General features: G+C 55.4%; 1 protein-coding gene across 1 annotated transcript in view; it reads right to left on the reverse strand.

The window, feature by feature from the left end:
• Positions 1-12,140: 12,140 nt before the first annotated feature.
• The window catches only part of PAPPA2 (pappalysin 2), a 201,459-nt gene continuing 185,819 nt past the window's right edge, over positions 12,141-27,780 (reverse strand). Inside the window, exons 21-22 of the mRNA XM_054587725.1 lie at positions 13,870-13,968; positions 12,141-12,306 (exon numbers count right to left, since the gene is read on the reverse strand). Coding sequence (XP_054443700.1) covers positions 12,232-12,306; positions 13,870-13,968 — 174 coding nt within the window. The 3' untranslated portion in view covers positions 12,141-12,231. The remainder of the gene's footprint in view (positions 12,307-13,869; positions 13,969-27,780) is intronic.

Below are 27,780 nucleotides of genomic sequence, written 5' to 3' on the forward strand. Positions count from 1 at the left end.
CCGCCCCCCCCCCCCCGCGCCCCCGCAAATTTTTACTTCATCATGTTGTTAGTTTTGCAAATCTTTTCTCTGGAGGAGCAGAGGCGGGAGAACGCGCCCCCGCCTTCGCCCCGTCCAGTTGCCGGGAGCCGGAGGCCCTGAGCAGGCGTGCTCCGCGCACTTCAGGGAAGGGCCGCCCAAGCGGCAGTGGGGGCCAGTGGCGGCGGCCCGGCCCACGGGCAGACCAGCCTTCAGCACGCCCCGTGCGGGTGGGCCAGAGACAGCCCCCGCCACCCCCACCCCCCTCGGAGGCCTGAACATGCCCTCAGCACCCTGCCTTTGACCAGGCTCCTCACTGAGAGACGCGAGGGAAGGTCAGGAAGAAGATGGAAGATCTAGAAGACCAGTCGCTGGGCTACGCTGATTTTTTCCTAAATAGTAACAACAGGCCACGTTCATCGAGCACTTACTAAGTGGTGGACACCCTGCCCCGGGGCCCTGTGTGAGCCCGGCTGTCACAGCCCAGACAGTGCACAGGTGCTGGCCCCTTGCCCCCCACCCTCGGCCTTGTTTCCGAGCGGCCGGGGTGGCCAGCTGCCCCCGCTGTAAGCCCCACAGGGTCCTGCCCAGAGAGCGCTTTCCCTTCCCCATGCCCGCAGGGGTCAGTGTGCCTGCCACGGCGGGGGGAGGAGCCCAGGGCACCCAGGGCAGCTGGCGCACCTCTGGGACCATGGCCTCTGCCCACAGGCGTCCCCACCAAGGCCAGGAGCACAGGCTGGGCTGCCGTCACCCCATGGAGAGAGCGGCAGGTCTCCCTCCCGCTAGGGGCTGCCCCACCTCAGAGAACCCCCCCACCCTGCCCACCCAGCACAAAGGCTGCAGAAGACCGCCGTCCCACCTGCGGTCCATGCAGGGCCTCGGCTATGATGCTCTGGGGACAGTGTCCCACCATCACCAGAGAGGGAGAGGCCCTGGACACCCACCCGTGGGCGGTGAGTTAAGGCTGTCGTCACTGCCTCTGCGTTCCGTCCTCTAGGCAAGTCCCTGCAGGAACCCGGGCCCACGGAGCAGGGGCGGGGGCTGCCGAGGGGCTGTCGCCACCTTCCTGCCCCAGCGGTGGGCAAGGTGAGGCCAGGGGGCTGTGCCAGGGTCACCCTCTTTTGTCCCTTCCTCCTGTTCTACTAAAATAAGAGCAGCTCCCTGTTGCCAGCCTCCCAGTGCCCCGCTTCCTTCTCGCCCGCTCTAGCTCCGCTGCTCCTGTTCCCCCCGGCCCTTCCTTCCCCGTGACTCGTCCTCCCGTGTCCCCTTGTGCCCCCCTCACTGCACACACACACAGTACACACTAGACACACCCCCAAGGCTGGGTCCCATCTACTTTCAAGTTAAAAGTAAGGCCCAGTAGGAATGGGGCAGGACAGAGTCTTAGGATCCCCTGGGACTTGCCCCTCGGCAGACCCCACCGGTCCCGCTGTCGGAAGTGCGCCTGCAGGAGCCCACCCCAGCCAGAGAGGGGGCTGGTCCCGGGCCAGGGTTAGCCCTCAAGTTTCCACGCTGCCAAACAGGTCTCAGGGGAGTCAAGGCCCCTCTCTCCACCACCCCCTCGCAGCCCCGGGACTCGCGCGGGGCCCCTCCTGAGTGCACGTGACCCACTGGGAGAGCGCAGACCTTCCACAGAGTGTGCAGTCATTTCCCATGCAGGGTGGCCGGTTCGTTATTTTTAGGTAACCACATCTCTCGATACTCAAATGTTCTATTAAAAAACCGAGTGTGAAAGAAACACTTTGCTACTTTAGAAGGAAGAAAAGACTATAATGTGACCACCTTCAGGTACAGCAGTATTGTTTAAAAGAGAATTATTGTACGATTATTAAAAAATGGAATAATCAACTAAATTAAAAAAAGCTGTTAGTAAGTGTTGGGTGTGTGGGTGTTACCTTGTGTCTTTAAACAATCTGCGTTGGGTTGGACCGCCTGGGGACTGTTCAAGTTTTAAACGTTAGGCTGTAAACACAGACCGTATAACCTGTCATCTGAACGGGGGGGGGGGGGGGGAGTTAAATTTAACGGCAAATTATAAACTTAGAGTATCGCCGCGCAGTGACGATGCTTTCTCGCTGCCACCTTCTCCGCACAGTAAGCCAATGAAATTCATTGCGTAGCTGCCATCATTCGGGCACTGAGCGCTGTCGGAAGACGCGCTGCTGAGTAAGACAAGCCTGACCTCCGTCACCAAGCGTGGCATTTGTGGGGAGAGCTAGACACCGGCCCATCGTGGCAAAAGCAACGCGCACTGACAGAGACGCTCACGGCGTGGGAGCCACGGGGATGCCGGCCTTGGGCACCTGAGAGAGACGCTGCCAAGGCCCTCGTGGCCACGGTCGCATCTGGCGTCCTGCCGGGGCTGGCGTGGGGAGGCGCCCCCGCCCGGCGCGCAGCCCAAACACTGCTCTCCCTTCTCCTCTCTACGAGGTAACTGAACCACCGTCACGCGACACCCTTCACCCTCCACAGCTGCTGTTAGGTGTCCGCACACTTAGGAGGCCCTCATGAAAAGTGCCGACGAGTGTCCTAGTCTCTGTGCGGCAGGAACGGCTCATCAAAGACGACGACGGCTGCGGCCGCGGGTCCGCTGAACCACGGCCGTAGACCCTTCGACCCCTCCCGTCCAGGAGCGCGCTCTCTGGCTCTCCCCTGGAGTGTGACCAGTTAACCAGCTGATTATGGTCAAAGTGACACGATCTGACTTCCGAGTCTGAATCACGCAAGGCCTTGGGACATCCGCCTTCTCCTCTGGAGCTCTTGCTCTCAGAGCTCCGAGTCAACACCTAAGAAATCTGAGGCCACTGCGGTGGGGCCCCCACACTCGGGGCGCCATGCCAGAGAGGTGACCTGTAAGCTCCGCAGAGCCCAGCCCTGTAGACATTCCTGCTGAGGCACCTGACACGCGAACAGAGCTGTGTCACACCCTGCAGACGAGTCCCTGTGCCAGCTGCATGCCACCCTGCAGTCTCTAGCACTGTCGCATGAAGAGAAGACTCACCTAGCCAACCCCAACCTGAGTTCCTGACCCTAGAAATTAAGCAGTACAATAAAATGGTTATTGTTAAGGTCAAGGTGAGTGAACTGACCAGCAAAATTTCACCAAACAAGGTTTATGTCTGTTTTGTCTCGCGATGATGGGGAGGGGGTCTTATACGGAGCAAAACTGACAAAGACGACGCGCCCACGCCCTGCTGCTCGCCCTGGACGTCAGCGCAGGGAGAAAGCCAGCCTGACTGCGGAGCTGGGCCTGTGCACGTTCAAGGCTCCCTGTGCCACGAGTCTGCTGGCAGGCATGGCAGCGGAGCTCCTCCCTTGGCCGAGCTCACTGAGCGTGGCCTTAGCCTGGCATCGGCATCACAGTCGTCCAAGCCTAACCCTCCCCGCCGCCCTTTTGTCTGGTCATACTCTCAGACAGGCCGTCCCAGCCACTGCGACGTCTGTGCAGCTACAGCATCCCCCACGCCCACCGAGCTGTTGGTGTCCACACCACGGTAACCCCGACCGAGACAGTCAGCCCAACGCACTTCAGACCTCCAGGCCTTGCAAACAGCCCGGCCTCTCCTGGGGACCAGGCGGGAAGATGTTTTCATCTCCACTCTGTAGCCTCTATGTCCCCTGGCAACGAGGGAGGGATCTGAAGAGGCCCAAACAGAGGTGTTGGTGACGGAGCGGACTGCAGCCGGGCAAGGAGGGGGGACCTTCAAGGGAGGGTATTTGGTTGCCGCAGCAACGCCAGCAAACACTCACAGGAGAGGGTGTGGCCCAGAACTTAACGAAGTGCCACTGGGTTTGAGCAGCAACTGGAATGTCTGAGTGCAGCTGCATCCCTCCCCACAGAGCCCTGGCCAGGCCACGAGCAAGGGCCACCGGGGCCTCTCTGGAACGCTCAGGATGAAGACAGGCAGCAAACAGGCGAGCAGGCCTCCCAGGTGCGGTTGCCTTACCCCCAGCCACAGTGCAGGGCCTCCCAGAGGACCTGCGCAAAGCTCCACAAACAGCCCAAACAGCCCAAACAGACTCGATCACAAATCACTGTTTGTCCCCGCAAACCCTGAGCCTGATGGTCTTCAGGGTGTGGAGCGGGCACTTTACAACTCCTTCCCCGCCAACGTTCATGTCTGTTTCTCCCTTCGCTGCTGCCCTTCTCCAAGACGGTGCGTTCACTGTGGGCTGGGCCCAGGAGAGGCAAGACCACAGACGTTTGGGGGGCGGGCCTTGTCCTGTGAAGAGTGGCTTAGTACAGAAAAGCCCAGGGAGGGGCGGGGTCTGTGTCAGAAGGCCAGTGGGTAGATGGCACTTTCACTACAGGGGATTCACAGAAACCTGATAAGGATGCCACAGTGAGGGCACCTGCTGGCCAGTGACCTGTGAGGCAGGAGGCCTGGGGCTCCCGCTAGAGGCTGGAAGACAGAGGTCACCAGACTCTGACCTCTGGCCAGGCCTTGTCAGACTCAACCCTTCCCCAGACTGGACTCTTTCCCGTCTCACTTAACGCTCAGGGGGAGGTGAAGTAACTGGGAAACTCTTGTCTGCGGTATAGCATGAAGGGAACTGGAAACAAGCGGTAAGATTTTAAGTAAATCTGAAGTGCTAATCGGGTGATATTAGGCACTTCAAGAAAGAGGAAGATATTCATTAATAAATATGTATTATTAGTATTTATTGAGCTCCAGCTGCACTATGGGAAAGGAACTCTCACAGAACACTTCACACGCTAAGTGCTTCCAAGGGTCCCTCAAGGGACCCCCCCTGAGTGCTCAGAACACCCCTGCAAATACGTGTATACGTGAGACAGAGAGAGAAACACCAACAAGTTCATTAGAGTAACTCAGCATTTAAGCCAGAAACGGCACGAAAACCCGAAAGCCAGCCAGCTACCACCCTGACCGCTCCAGCTGCACGGCGGACACTTGGCATTCATGGCAGTAAACACTCAAAACCCTTTAGGGTTTTTGACCCTAACACCCCAAACACCCCAGGCGCCTGTGGGAGTCTCTGTGTGCGGGGCCCATGGTAAGAGGAGATTCTCACCATTGCCACCGCCACCCCACGCCCTATCTTTCCGAGGCCCCCCCCCCCCCCCCCCCCCCCCCCGGCAACGTGAGGGCTGCTGGGCCGTGGTCTTCCTTTAGGGTGGGGTCAGCCTTCCCTTTGACAGACAGCAAACCTGAGTCCGAAGCCATTCAGGGACTTGCTCAGGATCACGCGACTTCATCTCAGGTCCGGTTGTCTCTCAGATCCTCTAACTTGTCTGATCAGCAGTCACTGTCTCTTCCCAATCCGTGTGGGAGAGACATGTAAAACGGCAACGTGCACATCCGTCCTGGGCTGAAGCACACCTGGACGTGAAACTGACGACCCCTGAATTCAACAGTCAGCTTGAAAACCAGCCATTCCGTGCAAGGCACTCACAACGCACCGTCCCCCGCGTTGGCCCTGCGTTGTCATCACTTCTTGCACTGTCGTTACAGAGCCAGTCAAAGCATGAGGCTCACACGCCCGCAGATCGACCCACCCACCCCCAACCCCACACACGGCAACCTCTTTCAGGTTTCATACCCACAGAGATCTGGATGTGGAATTTAATTCAGCCACGTGCGAGGTCTCATCCTGGCAGGGCACTGGGCAGGCAGTGCCAGGCTCCAAAGGGGAGTAAGAGCGTGTTTCCGGGGCTGCCCCATTGGGGTGTGAACTGTCTTGCCCGAGGCTGCCTGGTCCAAGGGGTCAACAAGGCCAGAAATCTAGCCTGTGCTACCCTCCCAAGCCAAGGCCTCTGACACCGGTTTGCTCTCCCTCAGATCGGGGCTGCTGGTCTCAACTTCAAAGGCACCGAAGGGCCTAATGGGGCCCTGAGTTTGCCTGCCTTCGAAGAGTGTACAGGTGAGTAGGGCACAGACAAGAACAATGTAACCAAACATCAGCCAGCCAGGCCGAGTATCCTAGGGGAGGACAACAGGGGTCAGGGACACTAAGACCTTCGAGAACAGCGTCGTGACCACAGAGAGCAGGAGGAGGGGCCAGGAAGTGAGCGGGTTTCAGAACATGCGGACAGAGGGAAAGCAGTTCAGGGCAGGGGACGGCGTGCGTGAAGGCCGGAGGTGCAGAGCGGCGCCCTCGAGCAGGAGCAGGGCTCGTGCAGAAGCAGTGGGAGGTCAGCGCCACAGGCTGGCTGTGCCACTGGCCTGGCCGTTAAGGACACGCAGAGTCTGGGACCTCAGTTCCCTTGGTCGCAGGTGGCTCAAGGAGAGCTGTGTTTCAGGAGGGATGATGTGGGCTCAGTGTGCCGGTGGGGTGGGGACAGAGGGAGGAGGCGGGACCTTGCTTGGCCATGTTACCATGGTCTGTTTGAAAGCAGCCGGAGCCAGGGGGACAACAGGGTGGGAGGGCAAGGGAATGACGGACATGAGAGGATGAAGGGGAGGCGACGGGTTTCGTACGAGCGCCGAGATATTGGTGTGGGAAACAACTTCCCTCTGAGTAAAAGGCAGAGCCACCGCCGTGGCGGAGGACACCCTCCATGACCCCCAGCGTCTCTCTGCCCTCACCTCCTCCCCCCCGGCCCCAGCCACGCTGGCCTGGGTGCTCTTCCCTGCAGACGCACCAAGCTCTCCGCAACCTCATGCCTGCCACTCGGGGCGGCTCCCTCACCCCGCAGGGACTCACTGGCCTCGCCGCCCTCCCACTCTGCACGTCCCCGAGGGGCACACACGGACCTTCCCTACAGACACTAGCGTCTCCTGGCACCCTTGCCCCTACCCACACCTGAGTTCCCTTCGTAGACTCGTCACCAGCACACAAACACTTCTGAGTATATTGCTGGTCTCCTTAACCTCTTTCCAAGTTCCACGAAGACAGAGACTTGGCTTTCTTCACTGAATACAGATGCTCAGTGACTATTTGATGAACGAAACAATGACATGACCGGCTCTCTGGGTATTTCTCGCTGCACTAAAGTCAGGGAAGCCCAGATACAAACTGTAAAGTGCCGGGTCACAACAAGACCCATAATACTGGAGTGACTTGCAGTCAGGCAGGACAACCCACCGAAGGAAAGACAACAGTGAATGATTCTATCTTTTGGAGACCCTTCCAAGCCACCAAAACAAAGAAGAAAAGAACAGAGAGCTTACTGGCAAGGAGCTGAATGCAAAAAGGCGCACACACCTTGTGCTGCACTGACCACCAGACTGAATCTGATGGGAAAGTGCGCGGCCAAGCCCAGGGAGGCTCCCGCTCTGGCAGGTGGGAGACCTAGCCTGACCCTGCTCCAGCCCCAAACACCCCGGGCGCCTGTGGGAGTCTCTGTGTGCGGGGCCCATGGTGAGAGGAGATTCTCACCATCGCCACCGCCACCCCACGCCCTATCTTTCCGAGCCCCCCCCCGCCCCCCGCAACGTGAGGGCTGCTGGGCCGTGGTCTTCCTGGGGTGACATCATGCAGCTATGTACCGGTGGAGAACCTTCTCTGCACGCCCCTCCCCGGCCTCAGCCCCTCCTCCTCTGGTTGGCCTGAATCTAAGAGCCAGCTGACTGGTGACTCACCCTGTCATTAAGGTTTGCCCATCAATGGAAACCAGAGCTCCAAAGTCTCTCTCCAGGACTGTCCCTGGGGAAACTCTTCGGCAGAAGGCTGCCTTGCCAGGCACCTCAGGCCAGCTGGCCTAAGTGGCATCTGCAGGGGCATCTGCTTATACTCAGGGCCTGGCATGAGCCGCGGGCCTGGCAGGGACCAGAAGACTTGCTCTGAGCCCTCCTGCCACCAAGTCACCAAGAAAGCCACAAGGAGGCCAGTGAGCACCTAGAAACATAAACAGGTGAAGAGACCTGCGCCTTCCTCACAGCAGTCGGGTCGGGGTTCACCCAGGGCCTAGTGGGCCAAACATCACGTGGTAGAAAGCATGTTACATGTTACATTTGCGACCGGAAACTGGGATTCCCAACTCAACCTGCACTTAATTACACGGGCTTCCATTTTACTACTGCCTCTCTGCCACTCAGTGTCTCCACCTGTAAAATGGGGGAAGAAATCAACATAAGAATACAAACCTGTCCTTGTTCTAACTAACCCATGGGTAGCAATTAAGCACACGAAACCCCTTTGTAAACCATGAAGACAGTGTCAGAGAATAATCTTTTTACTCTCAAATGTTTATTTCTCATCGCGAGCCTCTCCTCCGGGGTGTGGCTCACATTCTCAGCTCCCGATCCCTAGTCCTCCCTAATGGCTGACGGGCACACCGTGGCCACTGCTGGCCCTCAGCAGCCAGCGATGCCTACTGCGGCCAGAGCCCTCGGCAAGGCGTCTCCAGCTGCAAAAGCTTCCTCAGGAGACATGTTCAGCATGGCTCTATAGGAAATTTCCAACTCTCATCTGGCCCTGAAACTGACTTGATCAAAAAGCACACATGTGCCCCTTCTTCCAATGCCTGCTCCTCTTGGCTTCCTTCTCTGTCGGCTACGAGAGCCCGTACGGGTGTGTAAGCCTCGGGCAGAGGCATCACCCTTGAAACTTCGCCCCCCACCCCTCACACAGCCTGCTACCCACCATCTTCCTTCTCTCACCGGGGCTCTCCAGAACTGGACCTGAACGTCAGTCCAGTCACGGGAGCTAAGGAACCTTTCTTCACGAGACTGACACATGGTGTCCTCCTCCGTGAAAGGAGAACATGGACACTGCAGAACTGCTGGGAGGATTCAGTAAGACTGTGTTTGCCAAGTGCGCAGCGCACGTCCGCTGAGTTATAGCTGGTAGCTCAGCGGGTGCCCCCCACCCCCCCGCCCCGATGCCCTGTGTCACCAGCCTTTCCCCGTCCCCCACACTATCGTCAACCCTTGTCTTCCCTTTGCCTGGACTCCCCTCTCCCTCTTCCCCTCTCCTGCCCATGAAGATCAGATGCACCTTCCACGGACTATCCTCCCAAGGCCGCCACCTTGGCATCCAGCAGGGATGCCTATATCCTCTCAACTGTAAAAGGTTCTTACACCTTGTTTCTATAACTCACAAGACACTCGACATCACTACTATGCTCCCTGCTTTGGTGTATCGCCTCTTCTAACAAACTGTCATGTTTATCTTCCTCACACATACCACAGACAATAGTTTCTACATGACTGAAGGCAATAGTCAATCAATCACGCACGCCCGGACCTGGCACAAGCAAATGGAAAGCCATTTGGAAGTAATGGAAAGATTTAAACAAAGAACAAGACACTAAAGACACCTCCCAATTTGGGTGCTGATTCTTCAACGAGTATCTTACAATCTTACAAAAGGACTGGCTGTAGCTGTTTCATACAACGATACAGTAGATCGGCCCCTCTCCCCATGTTCCCCTTCAAGCCATCCCCTCGGTGTGCTGACTGGCCTACTGGTGACCTCACAGAACAGAGAAAGGTCAAGTCCAATGCCTGGTAATGGACAGAGGGAAGGAGAGAATCAAGAGCGGTGTTTCCTGTCACGTACAAGCCTGCGGCTGCCCATCTGTCTCGACCTGTCCCCTCGCCTCCCTGGTCAGAGGCTGTCCCACTCACTCCTCAGGCACCAGCCAGTGCCGGTGACCTGGGCTCCAGAGCCCCAGGCTACCAGGACAAAGAGGAAGCAGAGAAGTGACTTTGGAACCAGAAACAGATGGGAGGGGTCCTGGGAGAGGCTTTCGGGCGCGGCCCAGTGGGTGGTAAGAGCCAAAGAATGCCCACCTTCACCCAGGGCAGACATGAGCTGATGCCTGCAGTCCTTCACCTTGATTAGCGACTGCAGGGGCTCAACCCACTAGGTCCCCTTCCCGCCCTGGGACAAGGGCTGAGAAAACCTGCTGCCTCTGAGTGGCCAGAGCTGAGGGCTCTCCCACCACCAAAGACACTGCCTGCTCGCCGTCCCAAGGCAGCGGTGAACTGCGGGTGTCGCCACCAGAGAATAAAATGCCCTTTAAATCTCTCCTGTGGGGAGACGGAGCCCAGACCCGCACCAGCAGGAAGCGCGGGCTCCACATTCGCAGGGCCGGGCTGTGGCCTTCCTGTGGGGGGCCCCGCGGGGGCACCCAGCCTGCGGCCTCGGTCTCAGGCTGGGCAGGTCCCCTCCACAGCGCTAGACACCCTCCCAGGAATTCAGATACTCTCCCCAAGAAAACAATTTTACATTTTTTTTAAAAAACGGAGAATCTCAATGTTTCCTTTGTCCTTTCCGTACAGAAGCCTGCCAGCACCTGGAAATGAGTATTTATTCTCTTCTTGGGACCACTAAGTGGAACCCCAGACAACGTACAGTTTCTAGCCTCTTAGGTCCCTCATGGCTGTGAGCAGACAGGACGGGAGTTGTAGGACGGACAGACTCTGCTCTTTCCTTTCCCTGGTGACTAAGCCCCAAATGATGGGGTACATCCCCTCATCCTCCTCGTTCCACTCCAGAAGAGTCTTCTTCCCTACAGGAAACCTGGCTCCAGACCGCGGTGGGTCCTCTTTGCCCTTCCTTCTTGCAGAGCCACTGCCTCACTCCTGACGGGAAAGCCAGGACGCCCCGGCTGCACTCTCGTTTTGCCTGCTCCTGGCTTCCACGGCGAAGAGGCTTCGAGGGAGGCGGGCTTCCAGCCCTTCCTGGGATGACAAACTCAGGTGTCAAAAAACAAGGCAGTTCCTTACTCTCACTCCCGGGAGCCTAACCCAGAAACTGTTACCAAGAAACAACCATAACAGACCGCATGCAGCAACAGTACGCCTGGGACTCAAGCAGAGACAGGTCAACATGCTCATGGAACGTACAGCCCATCCTCTGGACAAGAAAGAATAACAAAATGGACCCTAAAGAGTTGACATTCTTCTCTCTCCCCACAGAGTGTCACCCTTGCTCCACGTGTTTCTGCAGCTTGCTCAAATCGAAACCCCTCGGCCACAGATTCGACACACGGCGCCTGGACAGAATTTACCTCCAATTCTGCGTTATTCAAAGGATCCCTTTGGTCAGCTTGGGAGCCTGGAGCAAGGCAGAGCCTCCGCGAGGCACTCCGTCCTCCTGGCTCAGACCCGCACCCCCGGCCCCCTCCCCTCTGTGGCCGGCCTCCGTTCCTCCACCCCTCCCCATCCTTACGTCTCCCCGGCCTTTCCTCTCCGTCATCTCCCTAACGTGCCCTTCCCCGGAAAATCCGCAGATGGTCTGGTGGCTGTGATGGCCAGGCCTGGGGACTCAGGAGGAGGGAGACCAGATGCCAAGTGTGAGCTGCTGGAACCCTGGTGAGCGGAGAACGAGCCCTAATATGACTGACTGGCTGCAGGAGAGCCACCCTTGGAATGGCGCATGTGGAAGAAAGGCCTGGGTCTCACGGACTCCCACCAAGAGCCCTGAGAAATGAAGTTAATACATTCTTCCTGGACTTTCGGGACTCCCACGCCTGTCCGTGACATGGTTCCAACCCCCTTCTCCCCAAAGTGGGCCCAGCTCCCAGCTCATAAAACGACGATTAGCTGACAGGTTCGCATGGGAGCCCATCCCACCTGCCTGGCTCTCCTCCTCCGCCTCCCTGGCGGCCCGCCAAGCCCCACCGGCAGGAACACGGCGGAAGAACTTGCCTTTCCGTCCTCGAACCCTCAGCGTTTATTTCAGATGTGTGAACTTCACAGCAGCACGTGTGGAACAATGGGTAGCTTTCAGCTTAGTAGACAGCAAAAAATATAATATATATAATATATTTCTATAATTATGTTTAAATACTTATCAAGAATAACTAACCTCATTGTTACTAAGGGAGACTACACAAAAGACTGGGAGAGAACCAGTTTAGAGTAGACGAGTCCCGAATGGCGGCAGTTCGTTCCAAATGGGTGTGAAGAGCATGTCCCAGGCCACATCTCTCCCAGTGTTTTGGTGGACAAGTTGGGTGGGCTGGAGAGCGGGCAGGGTGCCTAGTGGGGTGTAGGCAGGAGGTGAGGATGGAGTCGGAGAGAATGTAAGTGAGGGAGGAGGTCCTCGCGCACCTATCATATTTCTCCTCCTTTCAATCACCTGCCTCTTTGAAGAAACCTTTGCCTACGATTCGTCCTTACTTGCGCTACTCGATGTGACGGGTGACCCAATAAACATCCTCCTGCGTTCCTTACGCGCTTCTTCACGCTCCTCCTCCGCCATGTCACGAGCTTCCTTCTCCATTTGCCTTTGGTTTCCCTTTGTGGGGCCCTCCCTTTCTTCCTGCCTCCAGGGCAGCGGGAGGGGCTCCGTCCCCAGTCACTGGTTCTCCTCCGCCTTGGGGTCTCGGCAGGTGCATTCGTCCAGGTCACAGTCAGCCGCGAACGGGATGACCTAGGGGATCAGAGGCAAGTGGAACAGCCCAGCCCCCTTCCCGTGCCAGGGGTCACGCTTCTCTCAGCGGGTCCCAGGAGGGCGAGGGGTGCAGGGTCCCGCATTACCACCGCGCCGCCGCGGCGAGCCCCCGGCCTCCCGCCAGCACGCCGGCTGCTGCACTCTCTCCGCTCAGAAAGTGGGCAGCCATGCAGGGACCACCCCAGAGGACGTGCGCATGATTTAAAGGAGAGGATGGTGCAAAATCCACACCTCCGGGGACCTGTAAGTCCTCCCACTATCACCGCTAACGTCTACAACTGCTGCTGCTCATGTTTTTGGTGCATTAGTGTCATCACAGAGTCGCTTTACGGTAGGCGAGGTGAGGGGTCGTGTGACCTTTCACAGAGAGGGCCCAGGGAGGTCGGTGACATGACTGCAGGCTGTGACACACGGTCTGGAAGGCCACCCCCATGGCCCGGCTCTATGGCTCCTGCTGCCCCCGCTGCTCCCGGCGCGGTGGCCTCGCCTTCACCGGCCTCACGAGCATGGGGCTCCGCTTTTCTCGAACGGAGGCCGCGCTGCGGCATGGTGACGCGAGGCCTCCCCCTGCCCGCCGCCTGTGGCTGGCCTGCCTCCCGCTGTGTGAGTAGCCCTCCTTCACGCCAGCGATGGTCCAAAAACGTGTGCACTGTCTGCACTGCTACCGACAGGTAAACATCCCTTCAGGATGCCCGCAACGAGCTTCAGAGAGTGGGCCGTCTGGGACACAGGATGTAAAAGTGGCAAAGATTTCTACCCTTCGGGCTTGGACAATCAAATGAGATAAAAATAGATTACGCTTTAATCGTCCAACTGCACTGGGCAGAAATACCATCTCTTGACTATTTCTGATTCATCCAATTGGCCAACTAGCATCAAATAGCTTTGGTGCACTTGGTTTTTTATCAGCATTATTGAAAAATTTCAGCCTATTGAATTTCATAGGTTTAGCCTAAGGGTACCTGCTAATTCAATAGAACCTGGAGCAAAAGGAATACAAGGCGGAAAGGCCCGCTGCACAGGGCGTGGCACAGGAATGCTCCAGGCGGCCGGCGGTGGCCGCTCAGCCGATGCTCACAGTAGGCTTGTAACACACGTCACAGGGTCATTCATGAAACTCTGAAGCCGAATACCTGGGAGTCGCCTCCCTGGTCATTCTGCCTCCTGGATAGGGGGAGGCCCCTGTCTCCTGCCTAGAGACACTTCCTGGCTGGTAAGCAGGTGTGAGTCTTTCCGTGGCAAAAACCCCAGTTTTTCTGAAGGAGTCACTAGACTGACAATTAGAGAATTAGTATTTTTTAAGAATCTACCCTAAAACCCCTACCCTGAATCCCGTCACTTTAGATGCCCTGGTGTTTGCTCATTGTAATTCCCTCTCCTTGACTAGTGAATAAAAACTGGCTGGAGGAGAGCCACCCCTGGGTGCAGTCGATACGTCCTGGGTGCACTGATGACGACGCACCCAGGAGAGCCGGCCCCAGCGCCTGACCCGGCCCCCGGGGCTGCCCCGCGCCGCGCCCCCGCCCCGGCGCCCTCACTTACCTTCTTAGAGGAGAGGGTGGAGGGGCAGCAGTCGCCCCCGTCGTAATGGCAGTAGGCCCGGTTGTTGATGGTGTCACACCAGCCATCTGCCTGGAAAGGCTGGCAAGGGGGCGGGCGTTCAGTGCCCCAGCCCAGCTTCATCCCCAGCCCCACTCGCCCCACCCCCACCACGGTCTGCAGAACGGGGGGACAGCACCGGGGAGCGCCCGGGGCGCGGGACACAAATGGCCGCGTGGTCTCAGGAAGCTGAAGTCCCAAGACGAGACGGCGGAGGCTAAGCAATGATGGCATTTCACTGGCAGCGCCTCCCCCGCCACCTGGAGGTCTGGAGGGGTCACCGGAGCTGCCCGAGGAACTGGTCTATGGTCTTGTAGGAACAGGCCCTTACATCATACAGATTACGAAAGAGCATCACACATTTTGACTCTCGACCATCAGGGAAAAACCTGTGCATCAGGCAGAGTGGGCCATGAAAGGCCTATGTCATCAGCAAGGAGCCCTGGTGGGTGTGCCTCAGTGGACTGAGTGCCGGCCCAGTCAGTGCACATGCCTGGGCTGCCGGCGGGTCCCCGGTCGGGGGCGTGCGGGAGGCATCCACACATTGATGTTTCTCCCCCTCTCTTTCTCCCACCCTTCCCCTCTCTAAAAATAAATAAGATCTTTCAAAAAAAGAAAAGTCTTCTGTTATCAGCAAGGAAACAGAGAAGCAGAGTGACAAAAACTGTCTTGGGTCACACAGTCACAGCCAAGCAAAGCCTGGGATCGGATGTACCTTGACTTTTTGGCACCGCTCACAGGTTAAAGACTACGACTTCCAGCCCTTCTCAGGGACCTCCTGCCCAGGGCCCCAAGGAGTTCGGAGGGACTATGAAGACTCAAGTGCTGTCAGTCCAGAGCACGGCGGTCCTCGTGTTTGGGACCCCCATACCGGGGCAGAGAGAGTCCCACACGCACAGCCACCTGCGCGCAGCTGCTGGACATGGGGCTAGTGCAGCAAAAGCCAAACTGTTTCCATTCGCCCCTCCTACCGCTGCGAGTTCACAGGGACCAAAACGGGAAAGGGGCCGAGGCCAAACCAGAGTTAATGGAGTGTTTCACTCCAAAGGGAACGCATGGTAAGAATAGCAACAAGCAGTTAAAAACTCAGCGCCCAGCGCATTGTTTCTCTACAGCCACTCCTGGCGGGAAACAGCGGCCCACAGCGGCCCGGAGGGCGCAGCCGCCAGCCTGTCCGCGCAGTCACGTCCGCCTCCCCCACCCTCAGCGATGCCCCACGGCAGAGCCTCAGCAAGCGTCTCGTGGTCAGGCTCTTTGGGCCACAAGACGGTCCACAGACTCCTGAGTTCTGAGGCCACCTTCCAGTTTACATGTCCCCCCACCCTCCTTAAATGTCAAATAGGACTGTTCCCTATTTTGCTGTGCTTGGATGAGACAGATCACTAAACGCAAAAAGAAAAATGGCCATTAAATAACTTTCACCAATTGAGTTACATCAGAACCAGCTCATCCAAGATATCACTTCAGTGTTTTGATTTATTCTATGGGGTCCTGAGGTCATTTGAGCATCATTCCAGATGTGCACCCGTTTACCAATCACTAAAAAGCAGCTACTTGTGGGGTGGAACTCGGCAGCTGTCACACAGCTGCAGCAACGTCAGCGGAGAGCAGGAAGTGAAAATGAATTCTGTTTTCAGCAGGGGGCTCGCTGGGATAAAACACAAAGGTTCCGAGATGAGCATCTGTCTTTGACGCTGGGGCCAGCCACTCTGGCTCTGCAGAACTGGGACAATTATACAATCAGGATTTGCATTCATCACTGCAGCCAGGTAATAGGACTCAAAATACAACTACCTGCATCCTTAACACCCACCGACGCCCAGGGTCCTCCCAGGAGGACTGGACGCAGCTACCAAGATTCCCCTGAAGTTTCTTTCTCTTCTCCAAGTGTCTGGAGCACACTTTCTCATGTCACGTGGCATCTGTTCCTTTTCCTCCAGTCTCAGCTGACTCACTGGCACAAATAAGCTGTTCCTTCTTTCTTTTTCATGTACTTGTCTATAAAAAAGACCACCTGAAATACTTTTCCTGCTATATAAGTAAGGTTTCAGGACAGAGGATTAACGGGAGATCTTCCTTTTCACAAGAATGATGTAAATATCTGGGCGCATTCACAAAGGTGCTGGGAATCCTTCTTCCAGAGGACTTCCCAGCATGGCTTCTCACCCAGAGGCCGTTAGCGGGATGCACTGGAAAGAGCAGAAACACTTCAGGAACCTTCCCTAGAAGCTGCTTCTTTTCTGCTCTTAAAGGGTCATCTGGGAAGAGAAGGGAATTTATAAAAAGCAGCAGAAATATGGGGAAAAGGTTGGAAACACATGAGTATTTAATTTACTATATACCTATTAGAATTAATTGCTCCTCCCCCAACCTGCCAAAAACAACTTCTCCGCCCGAAACAAACAGAGTCTCCCGTGGCAACGCGGCCCTGGGAAGAAGCTTGCAATGGAAAAAATAGGAGGGGAAAGTGACTAAGTGACCCCGAGCTCCTTACGCATCTGAAGGCCGGATGGAGACTAGGAGCTCACAGTCTCGGGGACTGAAAGGTCCAGACACAGGACGCCACTCCTTCCCAGGGGAGTGCGCGCGGCGCCGCATCCCTGCCCGATGCGACCACTGGTGACGTGGCACCATGCGCACACCTCACCTATCCCATCAGGAAGCAAAGTGTACTTTTCAAATACCTGAAACCTTTTCCTTTAGAAGCCACTTTTTCATTTTAACCATTTTTACCAAAGAGGAAACCTTTATACAATGTCTACATCCTTGACTTTTAATAATGTATAGAGCACAAAGTCATCGACATGAACACCTCTCTCTCTCTCTCTCTCTCTCTCTCTCTCTCTCTCTCTCACACACACACACACACACACACACATCTCTTTTATCCCTGAGCCTGCCTGACTCAAGCTTCTTAGAAGTATATGTCAACCGCGAAGCCCCCGAGAGCCTGGGCAGCTCCCCTCCGGCAGCGTGAGCTTGCAGGCCCGCTGCAGCCGGCGCTCGCCGGCTCTCCTGTCAGGCTCCCTGGGCTCGCTGTGTTCCCGGCACAGGAGGCGGCCGAGCACATGGCTGCGTGTAACACAAAGGGGAAGGGCTGTCTGTCTCTCCTGCCTACAGCGCTTGGGAAACTTCTCCGCAGCAGAGATCATTCCTTCTCTATGTTATGTGACCTGGTGATACCCTGGCGAAGGTTCAGCTGGGGAGTTAGCCACAGAGGTGGCAGCCCTGTCTCTGGCCCACAGATGTAGCCCTTCACTCACTCAGTTGGTCAACACTGCTTACCCCACCAGGCATGGTTATGAGGGCACATAAATAAACAAACCAAACCCGGCTCCAGCCCTGAGGAGAACCCACCGTAAGTACGTACCACTGACTCGTGGGAGGAGAACCAGCACAGCAGGGAGATGTGGGCGGGGAAGAAGTCCCTAATCGGGATTTGGGAGCAGGGGATATGCATGAGTTTTCAGGGTCTGGCTCTACGAGTAGCCCTTGTGGAGGACACTTGGGGCTGGATGACCGAGAGAGGAAGAAGAGCCTGAGAAAACTGTCAGGGGAAGAAGATGGCGAACACGGAGAGCTGATGGCCCCAGACCGCCTGGTACAGGGCCCGCCCTCGGAAGAGGTCCATTGGCTTTGACTGATTGGCTGGTAACCCCTCTATGCCTTGGATTAGATTAAGGACGTTTTTCTTCTATGGCTTTTAACAGAATTCATGACCACAGGTGTTTTAGAAAGGTTCATTTGGACTTGGAATCTTCTAACCCACAGGCTGGGGCCTCAGCCAGAGTGGCCATATCCCCTTAGGTAAGACAGGAGCAGAATCCTGATCAAGCCTCTCGAAGAGGGCTGCAGACCAGGAGAAGATGTCATCAAGTTTTTGCCTAAGGTCTAACACATTTTCTTTCTTCCGCATCATTTCCCATTGAAAGCTTCTGGTTACATGAATGACAAGTGAGCTGCAGAAAGGACTTCTGGGTCCTTTGCCTAAGGCGGCTAAGGTGCGGCACCCAAGGGAGCCCTTGTCGCAGTTAAAAGCTCCATGTAAAAGTACACTTATTTTCTGTGTGTGTGCTAATCTCTCTTCCTCTGACTCTCCACTGAAAGGTGACCTCTGGCCTAGCTCTCACTCCCTTTTGGGGCGTGGACGGCCGGCTGTGTCCACATGGCCTGGCCTTCACATGAGACTCTCTTACAAGCTCAGGAGCAAAACATGGGGGACCTGGGAGGCCCCACAGGGACCCCTGGTGACCAGAACACTACTTGCTCTTTGCTTTTTAAGGACCACAGACACAGGAAATTTGAAGGCTGGATAGAGACATGAAAGCCACTTAGTACAAAATTCTCATCTTTCTAACGATAAGATGGAGACTTCAAAAGGTGAACTGTTTTGCTTGCAAGGCTAGTTAGTGGCAGCCCTCGGGATGGAGCCTGGATCCCTCGATTCTTGATCTGATGTTCTTTTCACCATACCAGGCTCCCTTGATTTGATGATTTCATTATCCTTTTAATTTATTGGGAATGCAGGTAACATAAATTCCTTTGGCACCTCTATGTAAAGAGCTCAGGTGCAGAGGCATTTGTATTGAAGTAAACCCAGAGATCCAACCTGGAAACCAAGAGTGGGTATTCTATACACATAATCTCCATCTCCCTGGATGCCCACAAATTCACTTCCATTTTTCCCAGTCGCGGGCCCCAGGTTATCCCCAGCAAGCCGCTGGCACTGCAGCTCCCTGGTCCTGGGCCTCGGCTGCTCGGTATCTGCCTAGAGGCCGACTCTCCCAGAGGAAGCAGCACCGTGCCTCCCTCCCATCAGCAGGCGCTGCAGTGCAGAAACACCTATTTCTGGCCCCAGGATGCCACAGCCAGGAGCGTTTACCTGCTCGTCCTGCTCACTGCAGTCATCTGAGACAAGAGGAAACGAAGTCTTTCCACTCTCCCCACGCTCACCCCTTGGGGTGGGAGGCACCAACGCGCTCACATTTCTGGGTTTGCAACCTTCTTTTTGGAAAATGTAAAAGGGAAATAGAGACCCTGAGACGCACAAAGCAGGAAGAGCATCTCACATGCAACCTCCTCTGGAAAACCTTACCCGGCTCCCCGGACCCGGAGAGCCGCGCCTCTGCATTACTGCGGCACGGTAGCGCGCAGGTCTCTGCCGGCACCGTCACGGGCCCAGAATCTCACTACTTCTTAGCCCCAGAGACTAGTTCAATGCCAACGCACAGTAGGCTTTCAACAAGTAAACCATTATGCTGGTGGCTGGCTGCATTTCCTGCATTCCCATGGCACACTGAGGGGCCCGGTCTTCGCTTTCGTCATCCCTCTACTCTAGAGGCTGCTGCTGCGTAAAGATCAGGGGACTCAGGCACAGTTCCAGCTGTCGGGGCACGTCGCCCTTTTCTTTTTTTCTTAGAGTAAACACAGACGCTATCATCGGACACTGGAGTCAACACAGATTTTACATACGCTTATCCCACCAGGTGTAGTACTGGTGTCCATTCACTTCTGAGTGGGAAGAGGTGGTAGAATATACCATCTAAAAGTTCTCCTTTGATAAGTAACCCAAAAATGTTGCGTCAAATGTAAGCATACCCTCTCCATTCTAGAGCTGGGCGGCTAGGAGGAGAGGGAAATCACCAGGGGCCCCAAACAAGAAGAAGGAAGCCGAAAACCGGAGCAGACAAAGGAGGCAGTGACACCTCGGCTGTCCTGGGAATGTTTGCAAATACCTGTCATCGAGTGGCTGGGTTTTCACAGGCACCTGGGAACAGGGGCCTAGGTCTGGGGCCTTTGCAAGGTGGGGAACTTTTAAGGGACTGTGAGCATTGTAATACGGAGACTGCCTGTGAGGACTGCTACACAAGGTCATATGGCGACGCCGCACAGGTAGGTCAGCTCACCTGGGTCCCCAAAACGGCTCCTGCCTACCGGCCCTGAGGTCTGCACCATTCAAATCCAGGCCTGGCCAACTCACTGACCACTGAGATAGGAAGGGGTCCAGGTGAATTATTTGCTGAATTATTGGCTAGCGGCTGACACTGCAGAGTACCTCCTTGAAGGTCACGGGCCCACTCTGCAAACAATGGACAAGCAAGATGTCACTGAGGAAAGGCAATGAAGATGCACTTCCTGCTGGCTTGGCGGAGGGCAGCAGCCTTGTCTGGTGGCCCTGAGAGAGGGCTCGGGACATGGGGTCTAGCCTTGTGGTCCGGCGGGCTTTGCAGGCCCACGCAAGGTTGCAGAGTTCCTGTTCAGGGCTTTGAGCCTCAGAAAAAAAGTGAACATGGACCATTCCCAGGTCTGAAAGAGAAGTCTGGTGATGGCCGGCTCCTCTGATCTGACACCAAAAGCAAAACACAGTCTCAGAACAGGTATCGCCAAACAGCATAAAAACTGATCTATTCCGAGAGAAACACTTGGCATAAATTGAGATTGAAAAATAGAAGCAAACAAAATAAGGTCAAATGACTTCTTTTGCCTGCAATATTTTCATCTGCTTCAAGGTGCCCAGAGCTTAATAGCTGCTGCCCAGGACAATGGCCGGGGCTGAACAGCGTGGTGACCAAGGGCAGGGGTACAGTGTGAGGTAAATCTGTGCCCTGGTATCAGCCCAGCCTTCCCACCTGTTAGAATGAGTCGCTGGCTCCTTTCAACAGCGGTACCCACATTTGTGAATGAGAAGAGCGCCCACCACGTGGGGTTGCTATGAGAGATAACTAGGCCACGGGGGGGGGGGGGGGGGGCGGCGCTCAGTCCCCAGGACCTGCCCACGGTCCGTGTGCAACAACTCCCAGCTTTAGACGGCGCCAGGACACGGCTCCGCGTCTGCAGTCCTGGGCTGGTGCCAGGGTCTCCTCTGCAGAGACTGGTCGGAAAAACATCACGATTCCGCCACCAACACTGTAGGGTCACGGCCCTGGCACACCCATGCCTGCGAGCCTCCAGCCTGGCCTGGCCCCGCCCACACGCCCATCCCAGTCAGGACGGAGGTTGGGGGGACAGGGAAGTGGGCCCGGAGCTTATGAAAACAGAGCGGGCCAGGCCTGACTGGCTCCGGAAATTAGGGCTCTCCTCAAAACCATCCTGGAGACGTGGGTGTCTCGGCCTCTGAAAAACCCCAAACCATCACTGACACCTCTTCCCTGACGTGCGCCACAGACAAACAGGAAGGCGAGACGACTCGCCGTGACTTAGCCTTCCGCCAGGGACAACCCTGTGGCAGCCCCTCTCATTTGGCTGCAGAGACAGACCCAGCAGAACAGACTTTCCACCTCACAGACACACACTGACCTGCTGTCCCCCATGCAGCTGCCCCTCCTCTTGGCCCCACATGGCCCCTGAGCTCCTCACCCACTCCCAAGGGGTGAGCGAGGGCGTCAGATCCCCGAATGGTGAGGAGGGCCCAGGATGTTTACAGAGGCTGCATTTATCTGGGCCAGGAAAACACCAGCTCTGAGCTAGAGCCCCGCTTCTCACGAGAGAGCCAGGAGAAGAGAACGGCTCTCCATGGGTCCTCATCACGCTACCTGAGGGGAGTTAAAAACAAATGACACAGCCCTCCTGCAAATCTGTGCTCTGTTCTGTGGGGCAACGCCACTGCAGCGAGTCACAGCTACTGCCCGGGTGTGTCCTGGCCTTCACAGGACCCAGAGGCCTCGCCTAGTGAAAGACATGCTATGCCCTTGCTCTCCTCCCCAACCTTTTACCAAAACTACCCAAGACGGTGGCAGCACCCAGCGCTCTGCTCCCTGCCGCCCCCTTATTCCTTCGGCAAATCTCCACATCTCCGTCAGGGTCACTGCCTGGCTCTGGAACATCAAAGCCAACTCCGTGTCCTAAGGAAAACCCCCAGAACCACCTTCTCCTCCCGCCTCAGTCCCACTTGGTCCGCCAAGCTTCCCCTTTTCTCTGGAGCACCTGACCCCCAGCGGTCGTCAGCCCAGACTTGATAAGGCCCGCGATTCCACCCCTTTGCCGCCAGTTTCTGATTTCATGGCAGCGCTCGCCTCCCTCCTGGACCCCACCGCAAAGCTTCTCAAGGCACTGCCTGGTGGCCATGGCGGCAGCCCCCCGGGGGGCCGGGCTGCCGCGCTCCGGAGTGCTGCTGTTTGTGACAGGCGCCCGGCAGCTGATGACGAAGCCCCATCACGCCTCACTCCTGTCTCCACTGCCAGGCAGGCGGGCCAACCGTTAATTCTCCCGACTTTGCTGTCGTTGCTTTCGTGTGGGGGGTGGCACAGGTGGCCCGCACACTCTCCCAACACAGTCTCTGGCTTCTTCAAAGCAGGGATGGGTTAATGGCTATTTGTCCTGGGAATTTTCTGCCCCCTCTCCAGCCAGCCCGCTGCCTGTCAGGGTCAGGAATGGGAACTTTGAACACAAGAGGCCTGAGCTCCGCAGGAGCCATGGGGGCGGCGACAGGCCCCTCGGCTCCCTTTGCTATCCCTGCCCTTCCCCTCAGCACGAAGGCCTGTAGTAGAGCCAGGCCTAGCAGGCCTTTGGTGAGCGATACCCAGGGGCCCCCAGCTGAGTTTACAAACTAAGGAGGCAGGACGTTTCTCACTTCCTGCTCCTTTTGCTTTTGCCCCAGGACAAGGCACCTTTTCTCTACACCTTCCCCGGTATCTGTTCTCACTCCCAATTCCTCTCTCTAAAACGTCACCTGGAAGTAGCTTAGTGTGACCTTCCAGCTATAGGCTCACTTACAGTAGATCCTTCGAGAGCCCTGCTTAAAGATTCGGAAGAATGAAACCGAGAGCGGAATCTCAGACGACCGCAGACACCTGGCCGAGCAGGTGGGACCAGCTGCCTGGCCGCCAGCCACCTCTGTGGGTCCTCACTCACCCAGGGCCCTCCTCTCTCGGCCCTCAGCCAAGACTACACCCCATGGGACTGGAACAGCAAGCTGTGCATGGCGTTCAAGAGCTCGCCCAGGTCTGGGAGGTGGAGGAGAGGAAAGGAACAGGACACACTAGAAGTCAGAGGTGGGAAACCTGCAGCTGGGAGAAAGGGACAGAGAGCACATGGGTCCCAGGGGACAGCCCAGGGCAGGTTGCTGGGCTTCTGCTCTGACTTCGAGCCTCCACTTCCCTCTCCCCATCTCCCGGTGCCCCGGCCCGGCCCGTGGGTCATGGAAGGTGGAGGCCCGCCCGGGCAGCCCCCGCCCCCCGTGCTCACCGCCATTCCGCACCCCCACCACACACACCCTACTGCCAGGCAGCTCGGCACGTCCTGGCTCCCCAGGCCTGCCCGTGGAAGGTGACTGGGAATGCAGACTGTGGGAGGAAACGACAATATTCATTGTTTGGATTAAATATTTTTCTTGGCCCTCCTGCTGTTTGCTGAGCGTCTTATTTTTTTTTCCTGCCCCATTCTCCTTCATTCCTTCCTCCTCCCTCCCTCCATCTCATTTTTGTCCTCGGCAATCAAGCACACGCAGAGAAATTTCAAGGAGAAAGCAGAGATTCCTAGGATGGAAATCAAAGTAGTTCACAAAGCCCTTTGCCACCCTGATAACACATCCGACTCTTTATGAAGACATTTCACTTGGGATAAATCTAAATCTACACTGTTTTGCGTTTTCATAGTGTGCATGGGGTATAATTCACAGCATGTATTTCGTCTTGCACTTTTTTCATGTATATGTAACATGTGTATGTATGTATATGCATATATGTGCATGTAAATATGGCACGTTTTTCATATATAAGATATATGTGTATATAATAATATGATATTAATATTACAGATATATAACATTAAAATGTCTCTATTTTATACAGACACATACATACAATTTCTCTGGAAGCTGCAAGCATAAGCAACAAACCCATAGGTAAAGTATTTTTACAAACGCCACACCATCACACAGAAGCCACACACCGTTTTCAGTCCATGGGTGGCACTTGCTGTGCATAAGGCACAGAACTACAAGGTTTGTCCCCCAACCTTATGGGCCCCTCACGATAACCCAGGGGGCTGGTATTGTTATCACGCCCATTTTGCAGATGGAGAAAACAGGGACTGGCGCTGTGGTGGCATCTGTCTCACAACGTAGAGCCCCTGTCCGATGCCCGGACCTGTGCTAGCCACCCTCACATGGATGGCTATGGGCCTTCAGCACTGTCACGTGACCGAGACCTGTCCCTCTCCCTCCCCAGTGCTGCATGCCTGGTCCCACCTCACCCTACCAGGTGGGCAGGAAACAGCCCCTTTCCATCTGAGAAAAAGCCAGTGTCGCAGACCCACGGGACAGGTATCACCTAGGGTATTGGACTTTCAATTGATCCAAGGAGCCCACCACGGGGCTGGTCGCGGGAGCCCTGGGAGCTCGGAGGGGCCGCGGTTAGTGCACCCCTCCGTCCAGCACAACATAGTGGATTCTATGCACAATGCATGACAAAGTCCTTGTCCTGAAGAAGCTCTGGTGGCATTGGCATTGAGTCAGGTAGACCATGAACAGTATCTGAGACAACAGGGAAGAAACCACAGGCCAATGGAGGATTCGCTCCCCCAAGTAATTAATGGCACAGCTGAGGGCTACAGTTCCGAACAGGAAAGGGGCTTGGGACATCGCAGGGAGGCTTCATGGCGAATGTGGAATTAGGCTTCGTCTTTGAGGATGAACAGGACTTGACAGAGAAGCAGGGAGGAAAACCCCAGCGGGACGGCATCTCTAAACCAAGGTTTCAGGTGGCCAAACAGAAGATGCATCTGTGGTTCCTGCCTGGGGTATAAATGGCCCGAGTTTGGAACTAGGCTAAAATCCCCATCCAGAGCAATCTAGTCCTTTATCCTAAAGACAACATGGAGCAATGGAAGGGTGTTGTTTTTGTTGTTTTTAGTTTTTGGTTTTGAGTAGAACACGATTGAAGCTGGGCTTCTGACATCGGGTCTGGGAACAGTGGGGAGTGTTCAAGAGAGAAACGGAGGGATTCACAGCAGACAGGAGCTGACCTCCAGCAGATGTGAACTGAGAAGAACAGAGATGGCTGGCTGTACGATGGCAAAGACAGCGGCTGGCAGGGGGGCAGACTGAAGGGAAATTGTCAGGACCAGCAAATGGTCACATCTGGGGAGAAGACCAATGGAGATGAAAGTTTATCTACGACATTTTGACTATTCAAATCCTGCCAAGCTTTTCTCAAACAACTTTCTCATTTGAAAAAACAAAAAGCTAGAAAGAATCCTTCCTAAATCTAAGGGCTGTGAGACGCTGTACACATCTGCTTTTTCCATAGCGACACAAGCAAGAAGGTCCCCACATCTTCTCCTTTGCCTGACTTCTGCCAGGCTTTCCCCACAACTCAGACAGGACTATTTTATCACCCCAGTAACATCCAGGCCCCGCGGAGCTGAGGAATGGCAGGAGGGAGGTGTCATGTTTATCCTAGGATATGCTCTTGCCAACAGTCTTGTTTCTTTTAGCCCCGGTCTAATTTTTAGTTCCTGCGCCCATGAGCGGCTCCAGTTGTGTGGCTGATTATTGTGGTTCTCGTCCTCAACCTGTCACGCCACCCTGGGCCGGCAGCCGGCCCCCTCTGCTCTCCATTAATTGGTCGGTCCATCCAGTCTCACTTTCACCCATATGGAACCTATTCTCTGAGCAAGTGTCTTGTTTACATTCCCTTTATCTACGGGATGCTTGTCTGTGTATCTTATTCACTCATCCACTGAACGGCTGCATCTGTTTCACAACATGATCTGCAGTCTCAGTTCCCTGGTCTCTGATCCTGGAGGAGCAGGGTCCGCTGGCACGCCTCCTCCTGCTCTGGCTTAGAGCTCCCAAAGCCCAGGGAGGTGTCTCAACAGGTGGCCAGCATCCCGTGATCATTTCTCAGTTGAGTTTTCAAAAAGCCCTGCATTCCTGGTTTATGTGTTGTTTGTTTGCTTTTAATCTTCCTACCAGTTGAAGAACAGAGGCTCTGGAAACAGACCGCCTGGGTTCACGTACTAGTCCCACACTTGGACATGAACTCAGACCCTCAGTTTCCTCATCAGTAAAAGAGGAATGATAACAATGGTAGTGACTCCTCATGGTATGTACCTGGCCCACAATAAACACTCAGCTAAGGTATTACGTCTACTAGGAGAGCAGGGTGGGCTTTTTGTTTGTTCCCTGAGTCTGCGGAACCTGCATATTCTGGGTGTTGATGTTCCTTGCCAATGAAGAGGGACAGCAGTGCCCCCAAAACCAGCTTCTGGATAATCCAGTCATTCTTCCTATCTCATAACTCTGAACAGAAATCCTACACACCTTGTTCATCTTCCCCAACCATGGGGACAGAAGGACTATATAGAACATCACCTTAGCAGGCAAATAGATAAGCAAAGCTATCTGACATACTAATCACCTCTCTTCTGTTCTACCGTTGACAGTTGAGGTATTGTAGAAATGCTGTGTCAAAGTTTGTCTTTAGTCCCCAGTCTTCTTTTTATTGTTTCCCCATCATCCCTACCTCCATGCTGGACTCTGCCCCCCTGACAGCAGCCCTAGCCAACGTACCCATCCCGACCATAGCATCCGCTCACCCTCCCGCCCTACTGGGAGGCAGTTGACACATCAAGGGGGCAGTGACAAACACGGACCTGCAACTAAATAAAAGATAAATACCAAGGCAAAAAAAAAAAAAAAAGGCTTTAATTGTGGAGAGTTGGGGACTTTGTGAGCCACATGGGACAGACAAGTATTTGGGGGAGAAACAGGAGCATACACAGCACCTCCAAAATTACGTAGCAGAGGCAGCCCCTTATTAAACCAACCCGAGAAACCCAGGTCTGTGTATCACTTTCTGCCCAGGTGACGTGAACATCAGGAAAACCCACGTTGTTACAGACTGAATTGTGTTGCCCCGAAATGCGCACGTTGAAGTCCCAACTCCCGACACGTTTGGTATTTGGAGGCGCGGCCTTGGAAGGCAATTACATGTTATCATGAGGGCCCTACCCTCACAACGGGACTAGGGCCTCCGTAGAAGAGACACCAGAGCTTCCTCTCTGCCACGTGCAGACACGGCGAGAAGGTGGCCGTTTGCACACCAGGCAGTGAGCCCACACGGGGAAACGAACCGGCCCACACCTTGGTCTGGGACTTCCCCGCCTCCAGAACTCTGGGAAATCAATGCCTGTTGTCTAAGCCCCTCAGTCCATGGTATTTTGTCGCAGTGGCCCAAGTTGACTAGCACACATGCCTCATTCAGTGAACTTATTAATTTGGCTATTTTTGCTGATTTGTCAACCCAAAGAATTCTCAGAGATCCTGTCTGAAAAGAGGGAACGTGAACAGGGTTGAGGATGACAGGCAGGGGACAGCTCTCAGAGGGAGGCAAAGAAGCAAAAAGCTCACCGGCTTCTGCTATTCAGTTCTAGGCCACTCGGGAGGGGTCTGGCCCTTGGGCTGGGTGCCCAGGCGTGACACCAGGACAGGGGGGTCAGCCCACAGGGTGGGCCGGCTGCAGGTGCTCTGAGCGCAGCCACCGCCACCAGGGTTGTAAGTGGTTCCGAGGACAGAGGCTGGCCACTCCCCAAGGCCCCCCAGCACTGTAGACATGCGCCACCAAGTTTAGTATTTCTCCCATTAGAAAGACTTCAGCTGAATCTAATCTCGTTTTTTAATGAGTCCCCACATCGCCTGGTGGGGCAGGTTAATATGATTACCCATGTTCCACTGACGGGGAAAATGAGGCCAAGGGCTGTGCCCCAGGGACACCTGGGGCATGAGCAGCAGAGATGAAAATTAAACTTAAGCATTTTAAACTTCCGAACCGCCATACAGCAGAGAGGACATCGGCGAGTGGATTTCATCTCTGTTTGTTCAAGATCTTTCACATCTGAATAATGCATATTCAA

Source organism: Pteronotus mesoamericanus, unplaced genomic scaffold (assembly GCF_021234165.1).
Source record: "Pteronotus mesoamericanus isolate MK-2021 breed Mesoamerican mustached bat unplaced genomic scaffold, CSHL_Meso_final scaffold_1186, whole genome shotgun sequence".
Lineage (NCBI taxonomy): Eukaryota > Metazoa > Chordata > Mammalia > Chiroptera > Mormoopidae > Pteronotus > Pteronotus mesoamericanus.